The sequence below is a fragment of the Durio zibethinus genome, chromosome 17 (assembly GCF_047325235.1).
Source record: "Durio zibethinus cultivar Kanyao isolate XHJ-2024 chromosome 17, ASM4732523v1, whole genome shotgun sequence".
In the NCBI taxonomy this organism is placed as follows: Eukaryota; Viridiplantae; Streptophyta; class Magnoliopsida; order Malvales; family Malvaceae; genus Durio; species Durio zibethinus.
In genome coordinates this window covers 4,619,809-4,642,038 of record NC_143178.1, presented here as the reverse complement: position 1 = coordinate 4,642,038, position 22,230 = coordinate 4,619,809, and the positions used below count along the sequence as shown (strand labels likewise).

The 22,230-nt window shown below is 30.6% G+C and overlaps 2 protein-coding genes and 2 pseudogenes across 4 annotated transcripts; all 4 read left to right on the top strand.

Annotated features, from left to right (window-relative positions):
* Nucleotides 1-462: 462 nt before the first annotated feature.
* Nucleotides 463-4,455, top strand: LOC111318787 (RING-H2 finger protein ATL22-like; annotated as a pseudogene).
* LOC111287282 (RING-H2 finger protein ATL20-like) lies at nucleotides 4,094-6,191 on the top strand (annotated as a pseudogene). Its single transcript, XR_016328952.1, has 2 exons — nucleotides 4,094-5,159; nucleotides 5,591-6,191. The product of XR_016328952.1 is annotated as an RING-H2 finger protein ATL20-like (transcript).
* A 6,867-nt stretch (nucleotides 6,192-13,058) lies between these two features.
* Nucleotides 13,059-15,391, top strand: LOC111287274 (RING-H2 finger protein ATL22-like). The gene is made up of 2 exons (XM_022877690.2): nucleotides 13,059-13,951; nucleotides 14,457-15,391. Exons 1-2 carry the CDS (start codon nucleotides 13,288-13,290, stop codon nucleotides 14,897-14,899), a joined length of 1,107 nt encoding a protein of 368 aa, XP_022733425.2. The 5' UTR covers nucleotides 13,059-13,287; the 3' UTR covers nucleotides 14,900-15,391.
* A 530-nt stretch (nucleotides 15,392-15,921) lies between these two features.
* Nucleotides 15,922-21,155, top strand: LOC111278915 (mitochondrial inner membrane protein OXA1-like). Of its 2 annotated transcripts, XM_089746192.1 has the most exons (11): nucleotides 15,922-16,080; nucleotides 16,309-16,808; nucleotides 17,345-17,435; nucleotides 18,122-18,169; nucleotides 18,351-18,409; nucleotides 18,953-19,028; nucleotides 19,139-19,270; nucleotides 19,368-19,475; nucleotides 20,019-20,073; nucleotides 20,280-20,547; nucleotides 21,022-21,155. In XM_089746192.1, exons 2-11 carry the CDS (start codon nucleotides 16,333-16,335, stop codon nucleotides 21,029-21,031), a joined length of 1,323 nt encoding a protein of 440 aa, XP_089602318.1. In that variant the 5' UTR covers nucleotides 15,922-16,080; nucleotides 16,309-16,332; the 3' UTR covers nucleotides 21,032-21,155. The 2 variants fall into 2 exon arrangements, with proteins under 2 accessions (XP_089602318.1, XP_022721402.2); XM_022865667.2 differs by lacking the exon at nucleotides 21,022-21,155 and having other exon boundaries at nucleotides 20,280-20,950.
* Nucleotides 21,156-22,230: the final 1,075 nt, after the last annotated feature.

Here is a 22,230-nt window from a genome sequence, read left to right as displayed (position 1 = left end):
CCACTGTAAATGATTAATTGTAAAAATATTTGTATTTTTTTGGGTACATATGTTTGCATTATACGTAGTATATATCAATCTGCTAGTAAAAGATCGAGCCTTACTGCCACCATTTAATCATGATCGCTCATTAATAGAGAGTGCAAGTTTAGTATGCATACTTTTTAATGCTTTAAGCTCTACAAAAATTTTCAAAACAAATATGATCCATTACCTCCAATCATTTTAAATGGATACCAGGAAAGCTTCGAAGATATCATATATATATATATATATATATATATATATTTGCCTTCCAAGTATTCATAAAATGACATCTTTGAACTGTTCTTTACGTCTTAAATATGTCTCGTTTTCTTTGGATGATATAATAAACTATAAAATTCTTTAATTTTTCTTTTTGTATTTACTAGTCATGAAAGCTTTTAAAGCAAACAAATTTTAGCTTTAAAATAGCTCCAAATGGATCTCTTTGAAATCTTCTTCTTCATCGTCTTCTCCTTCCTTTTACTCTATCTTCCACCATCAACAAGCTCTGAAATTTGCCGTGTTTCATGTGGGGATCAATCGGTTCGCTTTCCTTTCCGTCTTAACAACCAACCTGATCGCTGTGGCTATCCCCACTTTAATCTCTCATGCAGAAATCAGACTCAAACAATCCTCACCCTTCCATTTTCCGGTGAATTCAGGGTCGAAGACGTAGACTATTCGCGTCAAACTATATGGATCGATGATCCTGATTATTGCACCCCAAGACGTCTCCTTAAGGGTCTTAATCTCTATGGTACTCCTTTTGAGCCTCTAAACCCTCAAAACTACATGTTTTTAAATTGCTCACTTGTTACATCAACAGGACTACCAGAAGTAACGTACATTTCTTGTCTTAGCGGCGAAACTTTCTCTGTAGTGACCAGTCGGCTGAGCGTCTTGATATGTATCCATCCTTATCATTGTCGTGTTTGAAGATAGCTATGGTTTCAGCTCCAACTTCGAACCTTAACTATGGTATGAGATTGACATGGAATGAACCCGATTGTATGTCCTCCGAAAGTAGAGCAGGGAGTTGCATGTTCAAGAGTGATACGGGTCTGCATATCGGATGCTACGATGGCTTCAGCACTGGTATGTTCTTTGTTTTTTTTTTTTCCCTAAGTAATTAGCAATGTAGATATTCTATAATACTCTAATAAATACGTAAAAATTCTTTTTTGATCCTTTCTGTTAATAATTTCTTCAAAGTCAGTTTTACAAGCTCCTAGTTATGTTTCATTATTGGTCTATATATATTATTTTTTATTTTTGAAAATCTCTTTAAGATTATGAACAAAATTTACATAAAATTTTTTAGGTGAAATTTGTAAAGTTTCATCTTAAAAATGATTTAATAAAAATTTTAATAAAAAACCTAAACCAATCGATTGATAAAATTTAATATGAAAATCAATAATATGTAAAAAAAATTATTAAAAAAATTATTTATAATTTAAATTTAATTGTTATTTATTTAACAACAAAAATTCTTTTATCATTTTTACAAAAAATATCTATCTAAAAATATATATCAAAATTTATTAAAATTTTTTAAATTTACATACTTAATCTATATAATAAAAATTTTCAAATTATAAATTTTAATTTTAAATTTTATTTAATTATTCTAATAAAAAATTTCATAAATTTTATTTTAAAAATTTCATCTAAGTCTTTTTTTTAAATTATACTGAGAGTCAAATGTTCAAATGAAAAATACCCTCTGCAATTATAGACTATTTTAAGTTCGAATTATAAAATATGAAAAATACGCGCTATAACAAACACACGTAAAAGGATTGAATATAATACGAAAAGACTAGTATTACACTCACATAAAAAGAGTATATAATGATAAGACCTTCCTCTAAACCCAATTAGCCATCCATTTAATGATGTCGTATTTCATAAAAAATTTGATTTTTACCCAAATAAAAATAAAAATATATATTATATTATGAGATAAAAATGTGTATGATTTAAATTTTTTTATTTAATATGAAGATTAAAATAAATAATATAATATCTATCATGTACTCATTATATATAATATATATTTTAAAAAAATTTTATTAAATAATATAAGTTTTCTTCAGCCTACTGGTTAGTCAGCTAAAAAGGTTTGACAATTTTTTGGGTTCAGAACTCAAATTTGAAATTTCTCCGATCCTTTTTAGCAAATAGCCAGCAATATGTATATGGTATTATAGAAAAAATGCTTCTAAAATATTTAATATTTTATTTCACTCATATTATTAATTTTTTGCCTAATTGTATTCTTAAGGAATTACTTTTTTAATATTTTAAATATTAAATAAAATTAAAATATGTATTAAAATAAATTTTTAATTTACTTTTAAATAATATCTCCAATGATATTTTTTATTTTCACTTCACTATTGCTATTATTTCTATATCCAATTATTTATTTTATCATTATACTAACTAATTTTATTATTATCATTATTTTTAATTTCATCAAAATTAATTTTATCATATACCAAAATAAACTTTAAACTGTTCTGCTGCATCTACTCTGACCTGAGGTCTGGTCAAAAACTGGTCTATACTTACTTTTTACATCGTATTTCGGTCACGCAATAATTGGAACGGTCTTGTTGGTTTAAAAAAAATCCAATGCTTTGAAATTAGTAATTATAATTATTAATTTATTATTTTTTAATTATAAATTTATTTCAGAGCCAAAATTTTCAACATTTTTTAAATATAAAAAAATAAACAAGTAAACAACAAATACTATAACGTACCCATCGAAACCTTATGTTTTGGTCAGCTTCAAAGTGTTATATTAATACTAGTAATATCAAGAATGAAAAATACAAAAAAAAAAAAAAACTTAAAAAGTCAAATCTAACACAGCAGAATTAAACCGATAGCGACCGTATTTATTTTGTGAAAATAAGTAGTACAAATGATAATAATTTAATTATATTGAATTCGATTATTTGAACTGATATATAATGTTTCAAATTTTTAAAATTATAAAAAAAAAATTGCTAAAGAAAGGAAGAAATTATGTTCATAGTTTGAAGTTTGAATTAGCCTCTTTCAACCAAACACCATTACTTTGGAACAACGCAAGCTGACTAATAATGAGAGCAAAGAAAGTAAAAATTAGCACAAATGGTCTTGTTGACCCGCCATCGAACACTTTTATAGTCATGACATCTTAACCGTTCACCTGCTTGACAAACTCAATGCAAACCATTAGATTCAAATACTGGTGTGTTAGCGTGTTATCTTGAAATAAGAAAAATTCATCTTAATTAAAAAAATGTCGACAGTATAAGATATTTGATAGGGGGCCTCTTTGTAATTTTATTTTGAAAATTTTTGACCAATTAAAATTTAAATTAGATGTTCATATTTTTTAACCACTTTGTAGGCTGTTCACTAGTATTTGCTCTGCAATTGGAGGAAAAGATTGTCCAAGGGTGTGGAAGTCTGATTTTTAAAAGCCAATAATTATCTTATGCTGATAATTTATTCAACTAATTAATAGAGAGGTACATGAATCACATCTTAAAAATTAAATTTGATAATTTCAAATATGATATAAAAATTATATGAATAAAAAATATAAAAATAATATGATTTAAAATTTTAATAAAATTTATAAATAAATTTAATAAAATTAAAAAAATATTTTTTATATTTTTATATTAATATAAATTATGATATAATTTTTATATAAAATATTATATGAATATATGATTATTAATATTTTATATTATATGAATATATAAATTAATAAATTTATCAAAAGCTTTTGAATAATTTATCAAGCACATATTATCATTTTTTTTTCTATTCATATTTATTCGTACAAATAAGATATTCATTTTTATATATTTGTACAATATTTGAAAATTTTTAAAGTAAAAAGTATCCATCATTCTGGGCCTTTGATTCCTATATTGTTTTGGTTCTTAACTTTTAAAATGTAACTTGTTAGTCTCGTAAACATGTAATGTTTTAGTCCTTCTACTACCTTAATTTCGACGCTAGGACATAACGTTAGTTAGCATGTACGAATTAAATGGTGTGATATTTTTTAAATTATAAAATTGTACTAATTAAATATATTAAATTTTCAAAAAAAATCCCAATCTTTTTTATTTTTTAAAGGTTTTTATTCCTTTTTTCGTCTCACATTCTGTCTTCCTCACTAAAAGAAAAAAAAAAAAACCCAAAAGTTTTAATCTGTCTCCATAGGAACCGCCATTATTGGAGCAACAAAAATTTCAATCCCTGCTCCGTAGTGTGAAAGAGAACAACATATCAACCTAACTGTAAAAACTGCACACTTTCTAATCGCAGAGAAACCATCCAAATTTCCACGCAAAATCCTCTATTGAAAGCCTCTTAAATCCTGTAGTAACAAAAAAAGGGTTTGTCCGCTAATCAACGTTCTTCTTCAAGCACGAAAATGGCTCGCCTAACATTTCTCTATTTCCTCTTCGTTTCACTCTTTCTTCATGAACCAACGACTGCTGAAACCTGTTCAACTTCATGCCGCGGTGGCGGACCCGAAGTCAAGTTTCCTTTCGGGCTGAACGCCGATGGCAACCGAAACGATCATTGCGGCTACCCAGGTTTTGGTCTTTCCTGCAGCAACAGAACGGGAGAACTAGTCCTTAATCTCGCTGAATCCGGAGAATTCTTAGTCAGATACATCGATTACGAGACCCAACATATATGGATCAACGACCCTCATATCTGCCTCCCTAAACGATTCTTGCAGTCTTTCAATTGATCGGGGACTCCTTTTGACTCGGAATTCTCGTATATCCTCACGTTCTTCAATTGCTCTGCTCGCGAAGTAGCTGGGATTGGGTTAAGGCCAATTCCATGCCTTAGCAATCAGAATTATTCTGTCGTGGCTTCCCAGACAGACTTTTCTTTGGACTCTACTTCCAATAATTTACGGTCTAGATGTCATCGTATAAGGACCGTTACAATTCCATTGGTTCGGTATGACTGGTGGAGCGGGGTCCGGTTAGAATGGTACAATCCCGATTGTAGGTCATGTGTTGAACGTCGAGAGGATTGTCGATTAAAGAATAGAACTAGTCAGGCAATTGGGTGCTTCAGTCTGCCAAGCCAAGGTATACTAATACTCACTACGACATTCTTAGTGTTCTGTTCTGAACGATGGTCTTTAAAATTTAAATCACTTTATTTGCGTTTAAATTAAGATTAACTTCATAAATTTGAGTAATGATTTATAATTTGCATCCAAAGTCATGAAATCATGCAAATTTTACTTGGTTCTTTCTTGTATCAGAAGCTTTCAAGTAAAACTTAAATGGAAAAGATGAACCCTGTATGATTTATCAAAGTCAAAAACGTTGCTGTTGGTATTTTAAAATGCAGAAATGTTATCAGTAATATGTTATGAAAACTCCTTAGAAAAAACTGAAATGCTTTATTTAATCTGTTGTTAAAACGTCATGGTCCCTTGGTCAATATTTTGAAGCAGAGAGATTAACTGGGGATTGAATTTTCTTTTTCCCACTGAAATTAACGTCAATTGTAGGTGGTCTTCCTAAGAGTACCAGATACGGAATTATCATAGGCTTTGGAATTCCGGGAATCCTGTGCCTAATTGGGCTCGTTTTGTTCGTTGGTAGCCGAGTCAGAACTTATGGACGTCGGCGCAACCTCCCGAGCATTGAATTTTCCACATCAATCTCCCCTCACCGGCTGTTATCATAAGAGGACTCAACGGACCAACTATTGAATCCTACCCAAAGACTAAGATTGGTGACAGCGGGCGTCTTCCCAAGGCTAACGATAACACTTGCCCCATATGCTTATCAGAGTATCAGCCTAGGGAGACATTAAGGACCATACCAAAGTGTAGCCATTACTTCCATGCCAATTGCATAGATGAGTGGCTAAAGGTGAATGCTTCGTGCCCTTTGTGTCGCAATTCATCTGGCGAATCTGCTACAATTACCCCAACTATATCTTCCTCTTCTTCATCATCATCTTCTCTCTTATCACCATAGATTTATGCCATTTATCAGCTCCTGTGTGTATATTGTATCCCTGGGGATGTGAGTTTCGAGAAGTTCTTGCTCTGTGACTGATGGATTTTTGTTATGAGTCGGAAAACAAACATGTTTCCCTTTCAATTTTTGTTTGTGAATTGTGATGGGTTATTTAATAGATAATTAGAAATAATGCACCTAAGACCTCCAAATTTCTCATTTCAGAACATTAATTGGCATATTAACACCAAAGCTTAGAAACTAGCAGATTGCGGAAATCAGGATATTATCTTCCCTTTCCAGCTGTCAAATCAACCCTCCAAGTACTGCTGTGCTTACCCGGGCTCCTTCAATCTCATGCAATAACCAGAACCAAACAATCATCACATTTCCATCTCCCGGTGATTTTTGCATTCAAATGCTGGACTATTATGGACAATGTATCGGGTAGGCGATCCAGCTGGTTGCCTTGCAAAACGTCTCAATTGCAACTTTACCTTCAAAATAATTCTCTTCTGGCTATAACTGTGGGTATATCGCCCTGATCTGTTCACGAATATCTTGGTGATCGTATATGGTTAAAATGGAAAGAACCAGATTGTAAAAGGTGTTTAAGAATGCCGGTACAAGAAAGATACAGGCTTGGTCGTTGGATGCTCTGTAGTTATGGACCAATCTGCAAAGCCTTACAAAACAAGCATATTTCAGTAGAAAATTCCTTTTATTTTTTTTTTAATTTTTATCCTATAGACTAAAGATGATTTTACAGATTTAATCGAACATGACAAGGAAATAATCCTTTTATTGCTCTGCTTTTTGTTTTTTGTTTCCTGGAGTCTTCTGAGTAATTGCTAGGTGTTCCGGATTTTCTTTTTGGCTAGGTGTTTGGTAGCTGTGTGACTCTTGCTGATAGAATTAGGATTGAATAGAATCAGACAAAAGAGGCTTTTCGGTATGTGGTGTTGTTTAGGGGTATCTCATAGGAGTTGTTGATGTAGTGGGATGTTTTCTGGCTGGCTGGCAATGGCAACATGGTTCGGTGAAGGTGGAGATGGCAATGTGGATGTGACAGTGTGTTAAGAATGGTGATGAAGCTTTGCTCGATTTTCCTTTGTGTTTCTTGTGGCTTTCTTTGTGTGGCTTTGGGGTTCGATTGTGGGTTGATGGTAGATTGGGGTTGGATAACTATGCAAAGAGTATTATGCTGGCAATAGGTTTCCTAGGACCTTACTGATGTTCCTAGGAATCACTCGATTTTCTTCTTTTTTGTTGTTGCCACCTATGCAGTGTAACGGTTGTTGCTTAAATAGGGACTCAGTCCCTATAAAATACAAGATCAAACTGTTATCCGATTGAATAAGATTTTTCTTTATCTGTTTTAATTTTAATTTTAAACTCAACCCATGTATCTTTTAATTTTGATTCAAATTCAAATATAATTATTTATCTCTTGAAATAAGGTAAACAATTATAAATATTTTGGGTTTAAAATTCAAAACGGATCTAAAATTTAAATTCAAAACTCAATTTAAATTAAATTAAAATTAAAAAATAATTCGAGATGAAATAAAATATCTACAAATTTCATCTAAGTTTTTCCTAAAAATTATACTATTATCGAGTCAAATGTTCAAATGAAAAATACTAAATTTTCAAAATCTATGATTCCTTTTTTTTTTTTTTTTTTTCATTTTTGCAGTGTCAAAAAGTGACAAAATAGGTATAATATTACGAGCGGGAATACCCTCTCGTGCAACTCGGGGCTTCTATTTCACCTTCGCAGGAAGGCTAACAATTTCAATCATCATCTACACCCCAACCCGGAAATCTCCATTCCAGCCGTCCCACGCCGACTAGCTGCTGATGCCAAATGTCTTGATGGACCAACTATCAAGGCCTATCCAATAACTTTGCTTGATGAAAGTCGGCAATTTCCCAGGCCTAATGATAACACTTGTCCAATATGTCTTTGTGAGTACCAAGCTAAAGAGGCATTAAGGACTATCCCAGATTTGCAAGCATTGTTTTCATGCCCCTTGTATTGATGAGTGGTTGAAATTGAATGCTTCATGCCCATTATCTATAACAATATATTAAAGTTATCCCCAAATGTGAGATTTCTCAAATCCAAAGACAGGTTAATTAAAGCATGAAATAAATTGATTGGGGATGATTTGGAAAAAAAATTTTGGTATTTTTTCTTTGTTTTGGACACATGATAATCAATTTTTTTTCTTTATTTTGTTTTTCTTTTAGTTTTATTTATTTGTTATTGATTGATTTACTTATTTATTTTTTATTTTTTTATTTACGTACACATTTAAAAATTTATATTAGGAATATGTTTCAATCACTTGACAAAAAATAAAATAAAATTGTGTTAAATTTTTTTTTGTAAAATCTATTTTATAATTGGTGATAACTTTAATATATTGTTATTGATTTTATTTATTTATTTATTTATTTGTATCATTAACTTTAAAAAAATTAAAATAAATGAAATGTTTTCCAATGATGAAATTAAAAGAAAATTAAAAGTGGTACTTTAAATTCCTAAGTGATGAATTATCTTAGAATCTTTCCAAAAGTGTTTGAAAGATTTTGGAAGTAGTTCAATACAAATATTTTTTAATAAAATATTTAGAAAAAATAAAGGTTGGTAAAATAAAATAAAAATAAACTTTTTTCTATAAAATTTTAAATTAATCCAAAGACAGCATCTTTACAAAAATAAATAAATTTTTTAAATATTTTTGAGGAAAGAGAATTTGTTCAAAATTTTGTTAAAATATTAGAGAAAATTTACAAACTTTCTAATATTTTAAATAATAAATTTTAATTAAGAATAAAAAATTATTTAAATAAAATATAATTAATTAGTACTATATTTGAATGAACGTTAAAATGATATTTATACCTTCTCCACTCATAATTTAATCAATAACATACAATGAAAAATACTCCCAAGTATGGATAAGATTAAATTAAAGAACAGCTCACAATTGAACTACCAAATTACTTTCTATTTATCAAATAGTAATTGATGGATAAAAAAGTTTAATAAATTATTGGGTTTGGCATGTCAAAATGTGTTAGATTTTAATTGGATTAGGACATGATGAATTGGACTTCAATTGAATTTGAAAAAATGAAGGTGATGTTTGTCTGATATTATATTGTAATCGGATATATTTTTTAACAAGTCTTGAGTTTTTAATTTGTACAATAAAATAAAAATAATAATATAATAATAATAATGATAAATATAAATAATAAATAATAAAACATAAATTTTAAGTCGTTTTAAATATTTTTATAAAAAAGTTTATAATCCACAAAAAAATTTAAAAATCATACACTTTGATAAAATAATTAATAAAAAATAACACTCATAATATAACATTAAAAATAACAAAAAAAAATCACAACATCCAAAATATTATATATTTTTTAATTTTAAAATTTTAATAATATTTTATTTACTTTTTTTATGGTTTTTATATTAAAATAATTAGTCTACCCTAACGTAATAGTGGGTAATAGTGGTTTTTTTTTTTTTTTTGCCAGGGTAATAGTGGATGACTAATTCTAGTTTTTCATTAAAAAAAAACCTTAATTTTAAAATTATTTATCATATTTGGATGCCCTTTAAAACCATTTATGAGAGTTCATTTGCCACCTCTAATTGTAAGTGTGCATCCTTGCGTATTATTACTATAATAATAGTGGCGCCAACAATCATATGCTCTAGTTGAGTGTTCATTTATCATAGTTCTACTTTAATCTCTATTAATCTCAAATATTAAAAATATACAGTAATAGCGGCAAATCTTTTTTCTTTCTAACCTTTGAAAATTTAATAATTGATCAATCCAATTGAATATCTGTACATTAGATTAAAGTAGTCCCTTACAAATTTTATTTGTAATTTTAAGTCAAACCAAATTTAGCTTTAATTTTGATTTTAGGGGTGATTTTGAAAGTTAATTTTATATTTAAGGTTAGTTTTGGTAGAAATATAAGGATGAAGGAGTTAAAAAGATTTTTTTTTTACATTTATTAAAGCTAAAGATTTTTTTAAAATATATAAATAAATATATATATATATATATATTAAACTATCTGAACAATCAGTTAAAGCTATTTGTAAAATTAACACATAATTAAAAAAATAAGTGTGTTATGGCATCTATATTTCATATGAAAAATAAGATATGAAAATGATATAAAAAAGTGATGAATTTGATACGGTTTAAAATTTTTATAAAAATTATATATGAGTTTAACAAAATAAAAAAAAATGTTTTATATTTGTTTGTTGATAATTTGTGTTGATACAGATTATGATATATAATTTTTGTATAAAATAATATACAAATAGATGAATTGTCAGTATTTTACGAGAAAATAATATATGAATTGCTAAATCTAAAGAGATGAGATAACATTTGGTGAATTAAATTGTTTAATTGAATGACACATGTCCTTAACTTTAAATTTTTGATTGGATTAAGTCGAAGGAGTTATAAAATATAGATTGTATGATTTGTAATTGATTAGTTCATTGATACTATTCACTCATGTTCTTTTTTTTATTATTTTAAATTATATGAATCTAATTTTTCATAAATTTAACTATTCATTAACTTAACCAACTTCATAGTATTAATGAATCTAATTAATTATGAATAAATATATTTCATATTTAATGTGATTTAAATTTAATATTTTGAGTCTAAATTCATATCTACCGTTACAAAAGCATATTATTTACAATAATTATATTAAAATTATCTAATTGGATTTTATAATTATCTAGGGTTTACCAAAATATTACGTGGAGTGCATATGGTAGGCTCTCACATAATTCTTGATTATAATTGGACAATTATAACATTGTAGTATAAAAAAAATTATAGTTGAAATGCATGTAGCTCTTCATAATTTATCAATTTATAAATGTATGATATCCATAAATCTAATTAATCGTGAGTAAATGTATTTAGTTATTTGTATTATTTAAATTTAGCATATATATTAAATAGTATAAATATTCATGAATTAAATTAAAATTGATAGATTTTTGTTTATTTTTTCATGTTTGAATATGTTGTGAAATAATAAAATTTTGTTTTTATCATTAAAATTAAGTCTTAATTTTTTTATTTATGCATCAATTGAGTTTTGATTGAATTAATTTATTGATTTATTTACATAAAATATTATTTTGTAAATATCTATTTCATATTGAATAAAATTATAATCCAACCGATAAATTCTTCTAAGTTCTAATCAAACCCAAGATCTTGAATTAAATGCAAATCAACAACACAAGACTTTTACACTATGTTTGGATAAATATTAATAAAGGAAATGAAAGGAAAGGAAAAGAAAATTTTTTAAAGGAAAAGAAATGATACATGTACCCCTTGTTTGGATAATTAAATTAATAAAAGAAAAGAAAAACAAGAAATTCTAACAACTATTGTTTGGATAAAAAGTGAAAAAGAAAGGAAATGATTCATTATAATAATTTCTTATAATTATAACTTTTCATTACTTGTGATTTTATAATGCATTTCTGGATCATAATATGTTTGTTATCTTATCTAGCCTTATAATTGTTATTATATTAGTGATTTTTAATCAAGTGAAACAAAAAGATGTTTTACAAACATGTATTGATAGATTTGTTGGCCATTATCAAAATTTTAACACATTATCACTTTGACATCTCATAAACTTAAAAAATATGTCTATTCATATTCAATTATTCATCAAGATCAAATCACTAAAAAATTATAAAAAATTTTTATATTAGAAGAGATATGTAAAACTTACTTGAAAAAAAAGATGATTTTAAAAAAATTATAGAAAGATTGTGATGTAGTTAAGTTTTTTTTACTAGGCTTTGGGTATTAATAAAAAGTTTGATATAATAGTCTTTTTACAAAAAAAAAAAATTTTTAACTTTTCTTTCCTCAACTTTTCCCCCGGGTATTAAAAAAGTGAAAACTATAAGGAAAATCAAAAGTTATTGAGTTTCAACTTCGTTCCTTTCCTTTAAATTAAAAGCTTATTTAAACAAATGAAAGATTTTTCTATTTCCATTACTTTCTTTTATTTTTCTTTCTTTCCCTTCCCCTCAATCCAAACATATTGTTAGAGAAAAATACGAATATTTAAGCATAAGTGTATATGGTAGTCATTATGATTACAATTGATGAATAATAAAACTAAAGAAGTCAACAATTTGCTTAATTTTTCTAAGTTCTCAATTTTTTAATTATCAACTAGTTCATATTATGAGTATAATCAATTAAATTTGAATCAATATCATATTAAGTTTAAGCTCGACTCAAAATTCAAAACTCAAAATTCGACTTGAATGTGATCGAATTTTATTTTTTTAGTTTAAATTTGACTCAAGATAAAAATCGAATTACTGGAGTTCGCTTGATTTAGCTTGATCAACATGAAAAAATAAGCTCGATTCTTATATTAAATAAAAACTCGATTATTTTTGTTTGAACTAAAATTTGAATTCAAAATATTTTATTAATTAAAATAATTAAAATAAATTAAAATATAAAAAATCGATTAAGCTCGTAAACTATTTAAGTCTAGTATAAAAATGCTTAAACTTAACTTGATTGATAAATCAAACTACTTGAGTTTGAGCTTAATCAATAATAACTGAACCAAATTCGAATTTTATTTAAATAGAACTCGAATAACTTACGAGTATTAATATATCATTAACACTTCTAATTCATACTTACATATAAAATTAACTTTCAAAATCACCCCTAAAATCAAAATTAAAGCTAAATTTGATTTGACTTAAAATTACAAACAAAATTTGTAAGGGACTACTTTAATCTAATGTATAGACTAGTCCACACTTAATTTTAAGTCTCCGTAGTGGTCGCATTGTAATTCTCCAAAATAATGTAAGATGTTAACCTCCTGTTTTGTCTCGTTCCCTTTGAACTATTATTAAACAGATAAAAGGAAAGCTGCTCCCATGAAAAACACCATTTACGTTTTTTGCCTTCTGAGTAAACAAAAAACGACATCTTTGAACTCGTATTTTTATCTCATTTTCTTTGGATCATTTGACTAACCAACTATTCTTCAACTTTTGTTTTTGTAACTTTGTAGTCAGGAAGAGATACTGGGTTACGATAAAAGAAAAGCAAAGGGGTTTTTTTTTTTTTTAGTTTTCAATTAGCAGGAAATGGCAGTGTTAGGAATTATCTTTGCCTCCTTCTTCCTATTCTCTCTTCAACCATCGACAAGCGTTGAAATTTGCCGTGTTTCATGTGGGATTCAATTGATTCGCTTCCCTTTCCGTCTCAACAACCAACCTGATCGCTGTGGCTATCCCAGGTTCAATCTCTCATGCAGAAACCAAGCCCAGCCTATCCTTTCGCTTCCATTTTCTGGTGACTTCAATGTCGTAAACATTGACTATATGTTCCAAAATATATGGATCAACGACCCAGATTATTGCGCCCCAAAACGTCTTCTTCAGGGACTTAATCTATCTGGTACTCCTTTTGATTTGCTATATCCTCGAAGCTACACGTTTTTCAATTGCTCCCCTGCATCAAAAGAATTACCTGAAGCAAGGTATATCTCTTGTCTTAGCGGCACAGATTTTTCTGTCGTCGCTATACCGGCTGACCTACTTGATTTGTCTACATCGTTATCGACGTCGTGTTTGGAGATAGCAACGGTTTTGGTTCCATTTTCCTGGGCAGGTTGGTCGGATCCTGGCAATGGTATCAGGTTGACATGGAGTGAACCTAATTGCCTGTGGTGCGAAAGCAGGGCAGGGACTTGCATGCTCAAGACTGATACAGGCCTGGTTGTTGGATGCTCCGGTGGTTTCAGCAATGGTAAGTTCTTTTGTGCAGTGAAGCATATTGGTTAATTTCATTAAAAAATGCTAAATTAGGTTTCATCTTTTGTCTAATTCTAACTCTGTTAATGTTGCATTATTGAAAATTATTGGCTCTAAAAGTTTATTTTTAGCTAATATAAAGATTTGGGAAAAGTCAGAATGTAAAATATCAGTCGGTTGCCACATTTTTCACACAGTGCTAGCTTTAATTCCTCACACGAGTCATGATTAGCATGCTTGTTTTTTGGTACAATGAATAGAAGGGGGATAGTAAACAGTTAGGTGAATAAAAGGCAAATTTCAAATTGCTATTGAGTTCTCCATCCGTTGGTAAGGCATCGCTTTCATGCACCCACACAGACGCAAGGCTGAGCTTGAATATCAGAGATTTATGGCGGTCAACGGTTCTCTAAAAGTGAACATGCGTGTTTCATTAGTATTTTGTTGTCCCACATTAGTAAAATTTTCATTAACTAGTATTTTTTTTTTTTTCATTTTAGGTCTTTCAAAAGGTGCAAAATACGGTATAATATTTGGCGTCGGAATACCCCTCTTGCTCATCCTCGCCCTGGTAATTTACCTCCACGGCAAGGCCAACGATTATAGTTATCAACATTCCAACCCGGAAGTATTGTCCAATTCAGTCGCTTCCAGATCAGAAACTGTTGCCAAAGGTCCGGATGGACAAACCATTGAGGCCTATCCAGTAACATTGCTTGGTGAAAGCCGGCGATTACTAAGGCCAAATGATAACACTTGCTCAATTTGTCTTTGTGAATACCAGGCTAGAGAAAATTTGAGGACTATTCCAGATTGCAAGCATTATTTTCATGCCATTTGTATCGATGAGTGGTTGAAATTGAATGCTGCATGTCCATTATGTCGAAATACCCTAGAGAAATCTGCTCCCACTGTTTCATCTTCTTCATCTTCATCACAGTAGTAGATGATTAATTAATTTATATATTTTCATTGTGCAGAAATAGTCTTGTTTTATATCTCCAGTATTCTAAATAGAGGGAATCAATTAAAAAAATATGCTCAAACTGAGATCATTCCCTTGCAGCTTTACCTGTTAATGCAAACGTTGTGCATTGCTGGGTTCATGCAATAGCAGTTTTTAACTAATCAGATGGGTTGATACTCTTAATTACTTGATCATTTATGAATTTCAACTTAGTTTGCATGCATATTTAGGGCTTCCAAAAAGTGCTTAATATGGCTCACTTTTTGGTGTGGGGATACGCCTCCTGTGCCTCATCGGGATTATAAGTTGCCACAGTATGAAGTCTAACGAGCAGCACAACCACCCGAACCCCGATCATCACCCCTAGCTCAATCAACTTCCACTTCAAATGGCCTCGATAGACGAACCATAGAAGCATACCCTGTAACTTTGTAGGTCAAAGCCGGTGACTACCGAATCCTAATGACAGCACCGAGCCAAAGAGATGTTAAAAACTATACCTAATTGCAACCATTATTTTCATGTCATTTGTATAAACGAATGGCTTAGCCTTAAATCCAATGCAACATGTCCCACGTGTCGCTATAAGTTCGAGGAGCCTGCTCGATCGAATCACTCCTACGTTATCCTCTTTATCATCATCATCGAGACCATAGATTATGCTTTAATTGTATGCTGGGGGGAAATGGGAAATTGTTGTTTTAGATCTCCAATTATCAATTATAAAATGGCCTTTTCAAAGTAAAGATAACACAATAAAAACTGTTTTTTCTGCAATAATTATTCCAAAGATTAATACGAGATGCTGAATGGCCGGCAGATGTCCATTAGCTATTGGCCTAAGCTCCTTGGTCAAAACAAACACAGTAGCCTTACATGAAAATTGAAAGCTAAAAAAGAGAAGATAGAAATGACAGTCAATGATTGGGCTAAGCTGGGCCCAAAATTGTCAATGGCAGCCCATTCCATCCACCTCGAAAGGACGGTATTAACCTCGAATTGGTACCATACCTTGGCAACTAAAGAACTGTACGAGGAAGGAAAAGCAGAGGAGTTAAACCCTGTTCTGTTCGAAGAGCGTCTGCGTCGTTTGAGCGCCTGCGTCGCTTGAGCACCTGGCAAAACCTTCTGTCTTTTGAACACAAGATATTGAAACGGTGAGTTTTTGCTTCATACTTCCAGTATTGTTGAAGTTGGTTACTCTGTTTGGAATTCCCAGATTTTGAATTCATAAATCTTATTGTATTGTCTCTTCTTAGTGATTTTGTGTGATTGGTAATAAATGAATCTCGAGATATGTTTTCCATTTTAATATTCTTCTGCTCTATTTATCTTGGGTTATGGTTTTAATTTGATTATTCTTCTTTTCCGTTTTCATTTGTTAGAGGAATTTCTATTCTTCCGTATCAATGGCGTTTAGGCGTAGCCTTTCTAATAGAGCAACCCTAATAGCTAGACGATATCAACCATCATTTGCCTACATTGTCCATGAGGATGACCGTAAAAATCAACCTTCAAACGAGTTCCTATCTCAGCAAAAACCCGGTAATTTTGTTCAACAGAGATCTTTTGGAACTGGGTTTAGTAATTCATCCTCAGGGTTTGGTTTGTTGTTCCAAGATAGAAGATGTTCCCAACTATCTTTTCTTCCTAGCTCTGGTGTATCTTTTTATCGGTATATGTCCACTGCGGTTAGCGGTGGGGCAGATAAGATTGAGCTCATGAGTGATGTTGCGGAAGTTCTTAAGGATAGTGCTGTTGAAGCAGTGACTTCACAGGCTCCTGCTGTGAATGAGGTTGCCATTGCTGCTGCTGATTGTTGGTTACCTGTTGCTACCTTGCAGTATATTATCGATGCAGTTCATTCTTTTACCGGCTTTAACTGGTAAGATGCTGCTTTTACTTATTTTATATATTTGCAATTATGCAGATGTTTCAAGAATGCACTGTGTGTTCAACGGTAATGATTTCAGAAAAAATATTGCATAGAAAGGCCTTCTTTTGGCCTTTCATAAGGCTTAGTTTGTTGTTATTATTGTTGTTGTATAAATTACTCAACCAATTGCCTTCAAAACTGATGCTTCAAACTATCTACTGGAGCAATATTTCAAATGATGAAAGGGAGACAGCATAAACTATCAGGGCTCTGAATATGGAATTGTATATCACTTCATTATATTTAATCTTTAAGTTTCTAGTCAAATCAATCGTTATTATCTCTTATATGTGGTTGAATTAAATTCACTACTTGCAACAGGATGACAGATAAATCCTGATGTGAATCTGCACAGTTTATCTTATGCAATATGTGTCTTGTGACTTGTCGGTTTATGCTAACCTCAAAGTTTTAATAACATACAATGTTGAAAATAGAACCTTTCTTTTAATCTTTTAACACTATTGGTTTATTATTTATTTCAGGTGGGCTTCCATAGTAGTGACAACGCTTTTGATTCGAGGAGCAACTCTGCCACTTTTGATAAATCAACTTAAAGCTACTACAAAAATGACTGTGTGTAATTTTACTTTTTTTTTCCTTTTTTTTTCATCCTCTTTTTTTTTTTTACTTGTAGTTTGCTTTGTATGCTTCACTTATTTTATTTTCCTAATTCTATATATAGGACGTTATATTTATGATTAGTATGCAATTTTTGATGAATTAAGTATATTTTTTGTTTTGATGCTTATATGAAGCCGCAACTTGATAATATGAAATACTGGAGAATGTGATAATGCTAATTATGTTCTAGTCTGGTAATACTACTACTGAAATTTGGATGGCATTGGATCTTGCCTTTAGACCTTGTTAATAGTGCAAAAGGAAAAGAAGGAACTGAGAGGCATCATCTTATTCTTCTAGTTCTGGGAAGTTTAATATGCCTTTGCTTGACTTGTAAATTTTTGTTCAAAAAAAAGGTTGAAGTTTGACTAGCATGAATGAACAGTTATCCATTGATTAGTTCCCAATTATGACATGTGCATGATAAAGAAAGGTAACTCATGGCTCTCTCTTTAAATATTCTTTTGCCTCGTAAGTGACTTCAGTTTTGCAACTTAGAGACTGCTTTTTTTTTTTTTTTTTTTTTTTTCATAGCTTGATTTACAAAAAAAAAAGGATCTTTCTATTTCATTAAGTTGTTCTCTGTCTTTTTTTAGCCAAATTGGTCTCTGTCTTTAGTAATTTGTTTTTATCCGCAGCTAATGAGGCCACGCTTGGAGGAAATCAAGGAGCGGATGGCAAGCAAGGTCTGGTGCCAGCTTCTACTGTGATTGTGTTATTATTTGGAACCATCTAAATTCTGTGGATTGCATGCTGTTATCTGCTTTTGTCCATAATCGTGGAGGATGCTCAGATTCCATGGAGGTTTTTGTTTCTTTTATGATAGTATGAATAAAGTTTAACAATTTTCTACCTATTTTTCTGCAGGGTAGTGATTCCCTGTCAACGGTGGAAGGTCAAAATGAAATGAAAAAGCTTTTCACCGAGTGAGCAACTTTCCTATTAGGACCAGCTCATATGCCTGCTGAGAGTACTTTTCATAATAGATTGCATACCCTTTGGTTCCATGATAAAATCACTAAAATCAGTTAATTGGCTTTTCATACTATAATCTCTTAACTTTCTGAAGGGCCCTGGTTCGTGATACCAATTTAGTATTTAGTTAAGGAAAAATGTTCTGGTAGCCTCACATTCATTTAAATTTGTTTTAGTTAATCTATTGTGCTAATCTTATCCCTCCAATAACAAACTAGTTTGGGTCTCCATCTTAATCTGAAGTCGTGTTAGGTTCTTATTGTTAGCTTATCTCTTAAAATTTGTCTTGGAGGATACTAAATGATTTTATTCTATACATATGAGGTTAGAAGCATATTTATATTAGACATGAGTTGTTTTAGATGATAGTTCAGTTGGTGGTATGTGTCTAGTTTCTGGCTCATCAGAATGTGCTTGATATAGTGGTTCACTTAAATGTCTATTTTACTGGTTTTACTCGACAATTTCATTTTTTTTATTTTAAATAATTGCAGATATGGTGTTACTCCATTTACTCCTCTGAAAGGGCTTTTTATTCAGGGGCCCATCTTTGTCAGCTTTTACATTGCTGTAAGATAAATGTTTTTTTTAGTAACATTCTGTAAAGGATTACTGTTTTGGTCTTAGAATTGAATATAATACATTTAGATTTATTCCTGGTGACTTGTCTTTTATCCCAGATTACGACCATGGCTGAGAAAATGCCATCATTTAAATGCGGTGGAGCATATTGGTTTCTGGATCTCACTACTCCCGATAGTTTATACATCTTTCCAGTGTTAACAGCACTGACTTTTTTGACAACAGTGGAGGTAAGCTTCCTTTTTTTTCTGGATGAAAGTAAAATATGGAGCAGTTTTACATTAAGCCTTTCTGTTGTTGAATCAGTTTTAATTACTATGTCCTCAGCTCAACATGCAAGAAGGTATGGAAGGGAATCCTGTTGCTGCAACTATGAAAAATATATCAAGGGTCCTTGCTGTTCTTACAGTTCCATTTACCATGGGTTTCCCAAAGGTATCGCCACGTCGTTTTTTGGTTTCTGGACATTCTTTTGTATTAAGATTTTTCCTACCCGAATAGGTCATCTGCTGCAACCATAAGAAATGGTTTCCCTTAACTAGCTCATATAATCCATTTGCATTGCCTGCTTTAACAAGCTGGTGCACCATTTTTGCTAGTATGTGCGAATAGTGCCATTGGTGAGCACTTATTATCTCAAGTAGAAGTCTTGAAATTTTTGAGCCCAATGCCAGATTTCAGATAAGTAGGATGACGTAAAACAGTTTTCTGTGGAAATTGAAGTCTTCCATTAAGAAATTAAGAAATAATTATCATAACTAGTAGAGCTTTATGTGCATATTGAAGTTTTTCCATTAAGAAATTAAGAATTGAAGCTTGTGGAGCTCTCTCTCTCTCTCTCTCTCTCTCTCTCTCTCTGTGGTATGCGTTTGTATACACCTTTTTTAAAGAATTGCTATTTAAAATTTTGGTGCTAGAATTGTTAATTCCTGTGAATATTTACATGTGATTATAATTTTCATCTCATTTATTCTACAGGCCATATTTTGTTATTGGATTACATCAAATTTTTTTTCCCTCGCTTATGGACTAGGTGAGTCCTTAAATTTCCTGTTTCCAATCAAACTTTTTCTTCTATTGTTATTTCACCTCCCCTCCTCCTCCCCCCCCCCCCCCCCCCAAACCCCAAAAAAAGGGAAATGCATTTGACTTTGAGTACAATGAGACATGACTTGCTTTTTCTTGAGATTTCCGAGTATATCTATACATCATTTCCCTTGAAAATTTTATCTTTTGCAGTGCTTAAGGCTCCCGGGGTGAAGAAGGCTTTAGGTGTTCCTGAAATACCTAAGCAGCCAGCAAATACTTCGCCACGGCCTTCTATTGATCTATATTCAGCTCTCAAACAAACTCTCAAACAAGCCAGAACAGCAGCAGAAGAGTCTGCCTCAGTCCCTGTTGCACCAACAAAAGTATCAAACCAAAGAATACCCTCTTCTTCGGCTATCAGTCAGAGGCTTAAAAATTTAGAGAAACAAGTTAAGGGAAGGAAGAAAAACAAGAAGAGGTGAGGAAACTTTCTTCCCAGAAGTTGAATTGCCATTAATTTCCTCAGATGAGGTTACTGGTGTCATAAATAATGACTAATATGTATTAAAAGTTTGCATCATATATTATTTTGTAGGGCCTATTGTTTGAGGCCATAGGAAAAAAGTGACGATGAAGAGTTATTTTATGCAATTCAGGGGTTAGAGAATTTTCTGTTCCCCATGATCTGGGGGTTTTGTACTAGTAACTGATGTATTCACCGCATATGTGCTTTGCGTGGTGAAGAAAAATACAAATAAATCACATGTTGGAAGGCTTTGGGCTAGCTGAGGTTGGTTCCCATGGGAGGTTTCTTTCTGTATTAACATTCATAATACTAATAATTATCGAATGTATATTAGTTTGATGGTGTAGTTTGATAATGTGGAGGATATTGTTTTTGTGTATCAGTGAGATTGAGATTGACAAATACATTGAGGGCCTTTGAATGCAGGTTAGAATGACAGAAAATTTTTATCTATGATTTTGAGCCAAGGAATGAAGGGCTGCAACCTGCAAGGTAATGGTTATTTACAACGGTCAACACTACTTGATTAGAGTTTTAAACTTGTAGTAAGCATCACTTGTGTAGGGTTTTCATTTATTCCGCTTTGACCAAAAAAAAAAAAAAATCCCTTCATTTGTATTTGTGTAAACTTTTTCCCATTTGTCATTGGCAACCAAAAAAGTCACTAAAAGTCAACTCCACTTAAAAGACTAAAACAAAAGTCAATCGCAAAAAATTTTAGATGGTTAAAAATATAAAAAAAAAAAAAAAAAAAAACTTTTGAATTATTTTATTTTTTATTGTATTTAAATAATTTTTATATTTTAATTTATATTTAAATAAATTTATATTTCAAATGAAAGAATGATTTATGTTAATAATTTATTTAAATATAAATATAAATTTTATTTTAATATCAATAAAAGATTAAGAGTCTATTTGAATGTAATAAAAATATAAAAATTTATTTAAAAATTATAAATTTAAAAAATTTATTATTTTAGCCTGTATAAAAGTATAGTTGGTGACTACGATGAATTGAATTTATTTTTTCATTTTTGATAATACTGGCACCTCTGAAATATATAAGACTTAGCCATCCACTTCACTTTCCACTGTTGCCAAAGCGTCTGCGATTGCGACAACATTACCCTAAAAACTAATAAAACTTCATTTTTTTGTTGTAATAGAAATGAATTTGCACTCATTTCCTTTTATAACTCTACCATTTAAGGCCTTGATTTGATATAATAGATTAAAAAGAAAATTGCATTAAAAATGTTTTGATTTGATATAATAATAGCCTAATAAGATGTGATCGGTTTCATCTCAAAATGGAATTTTCGTTTTTTTTTTTTTTCTAATGAGAGACGATGATGAAGATTCGGTCTTTATCTATTTTCCAGATGGGGAGGTTCAATTTGGGAAAACGACGTTGCTTTGCTTTCATTAAAACGTTTACTACGTGTCCAGCTGTATCTGCCGTTTGCATTCAATTTTTTTTAATTTTTATTAAGCGGAAAGTAAAACTATTTATTTCTCTTAAAAATATATAAATATAATTATCAATAAAAATAAAATCCCCCAAAAAAAAAGAGTAAATCCCAGTCTGGGCAGGTGACCAAAAGTTACCAAATTAGATCTGATCTGAACTAT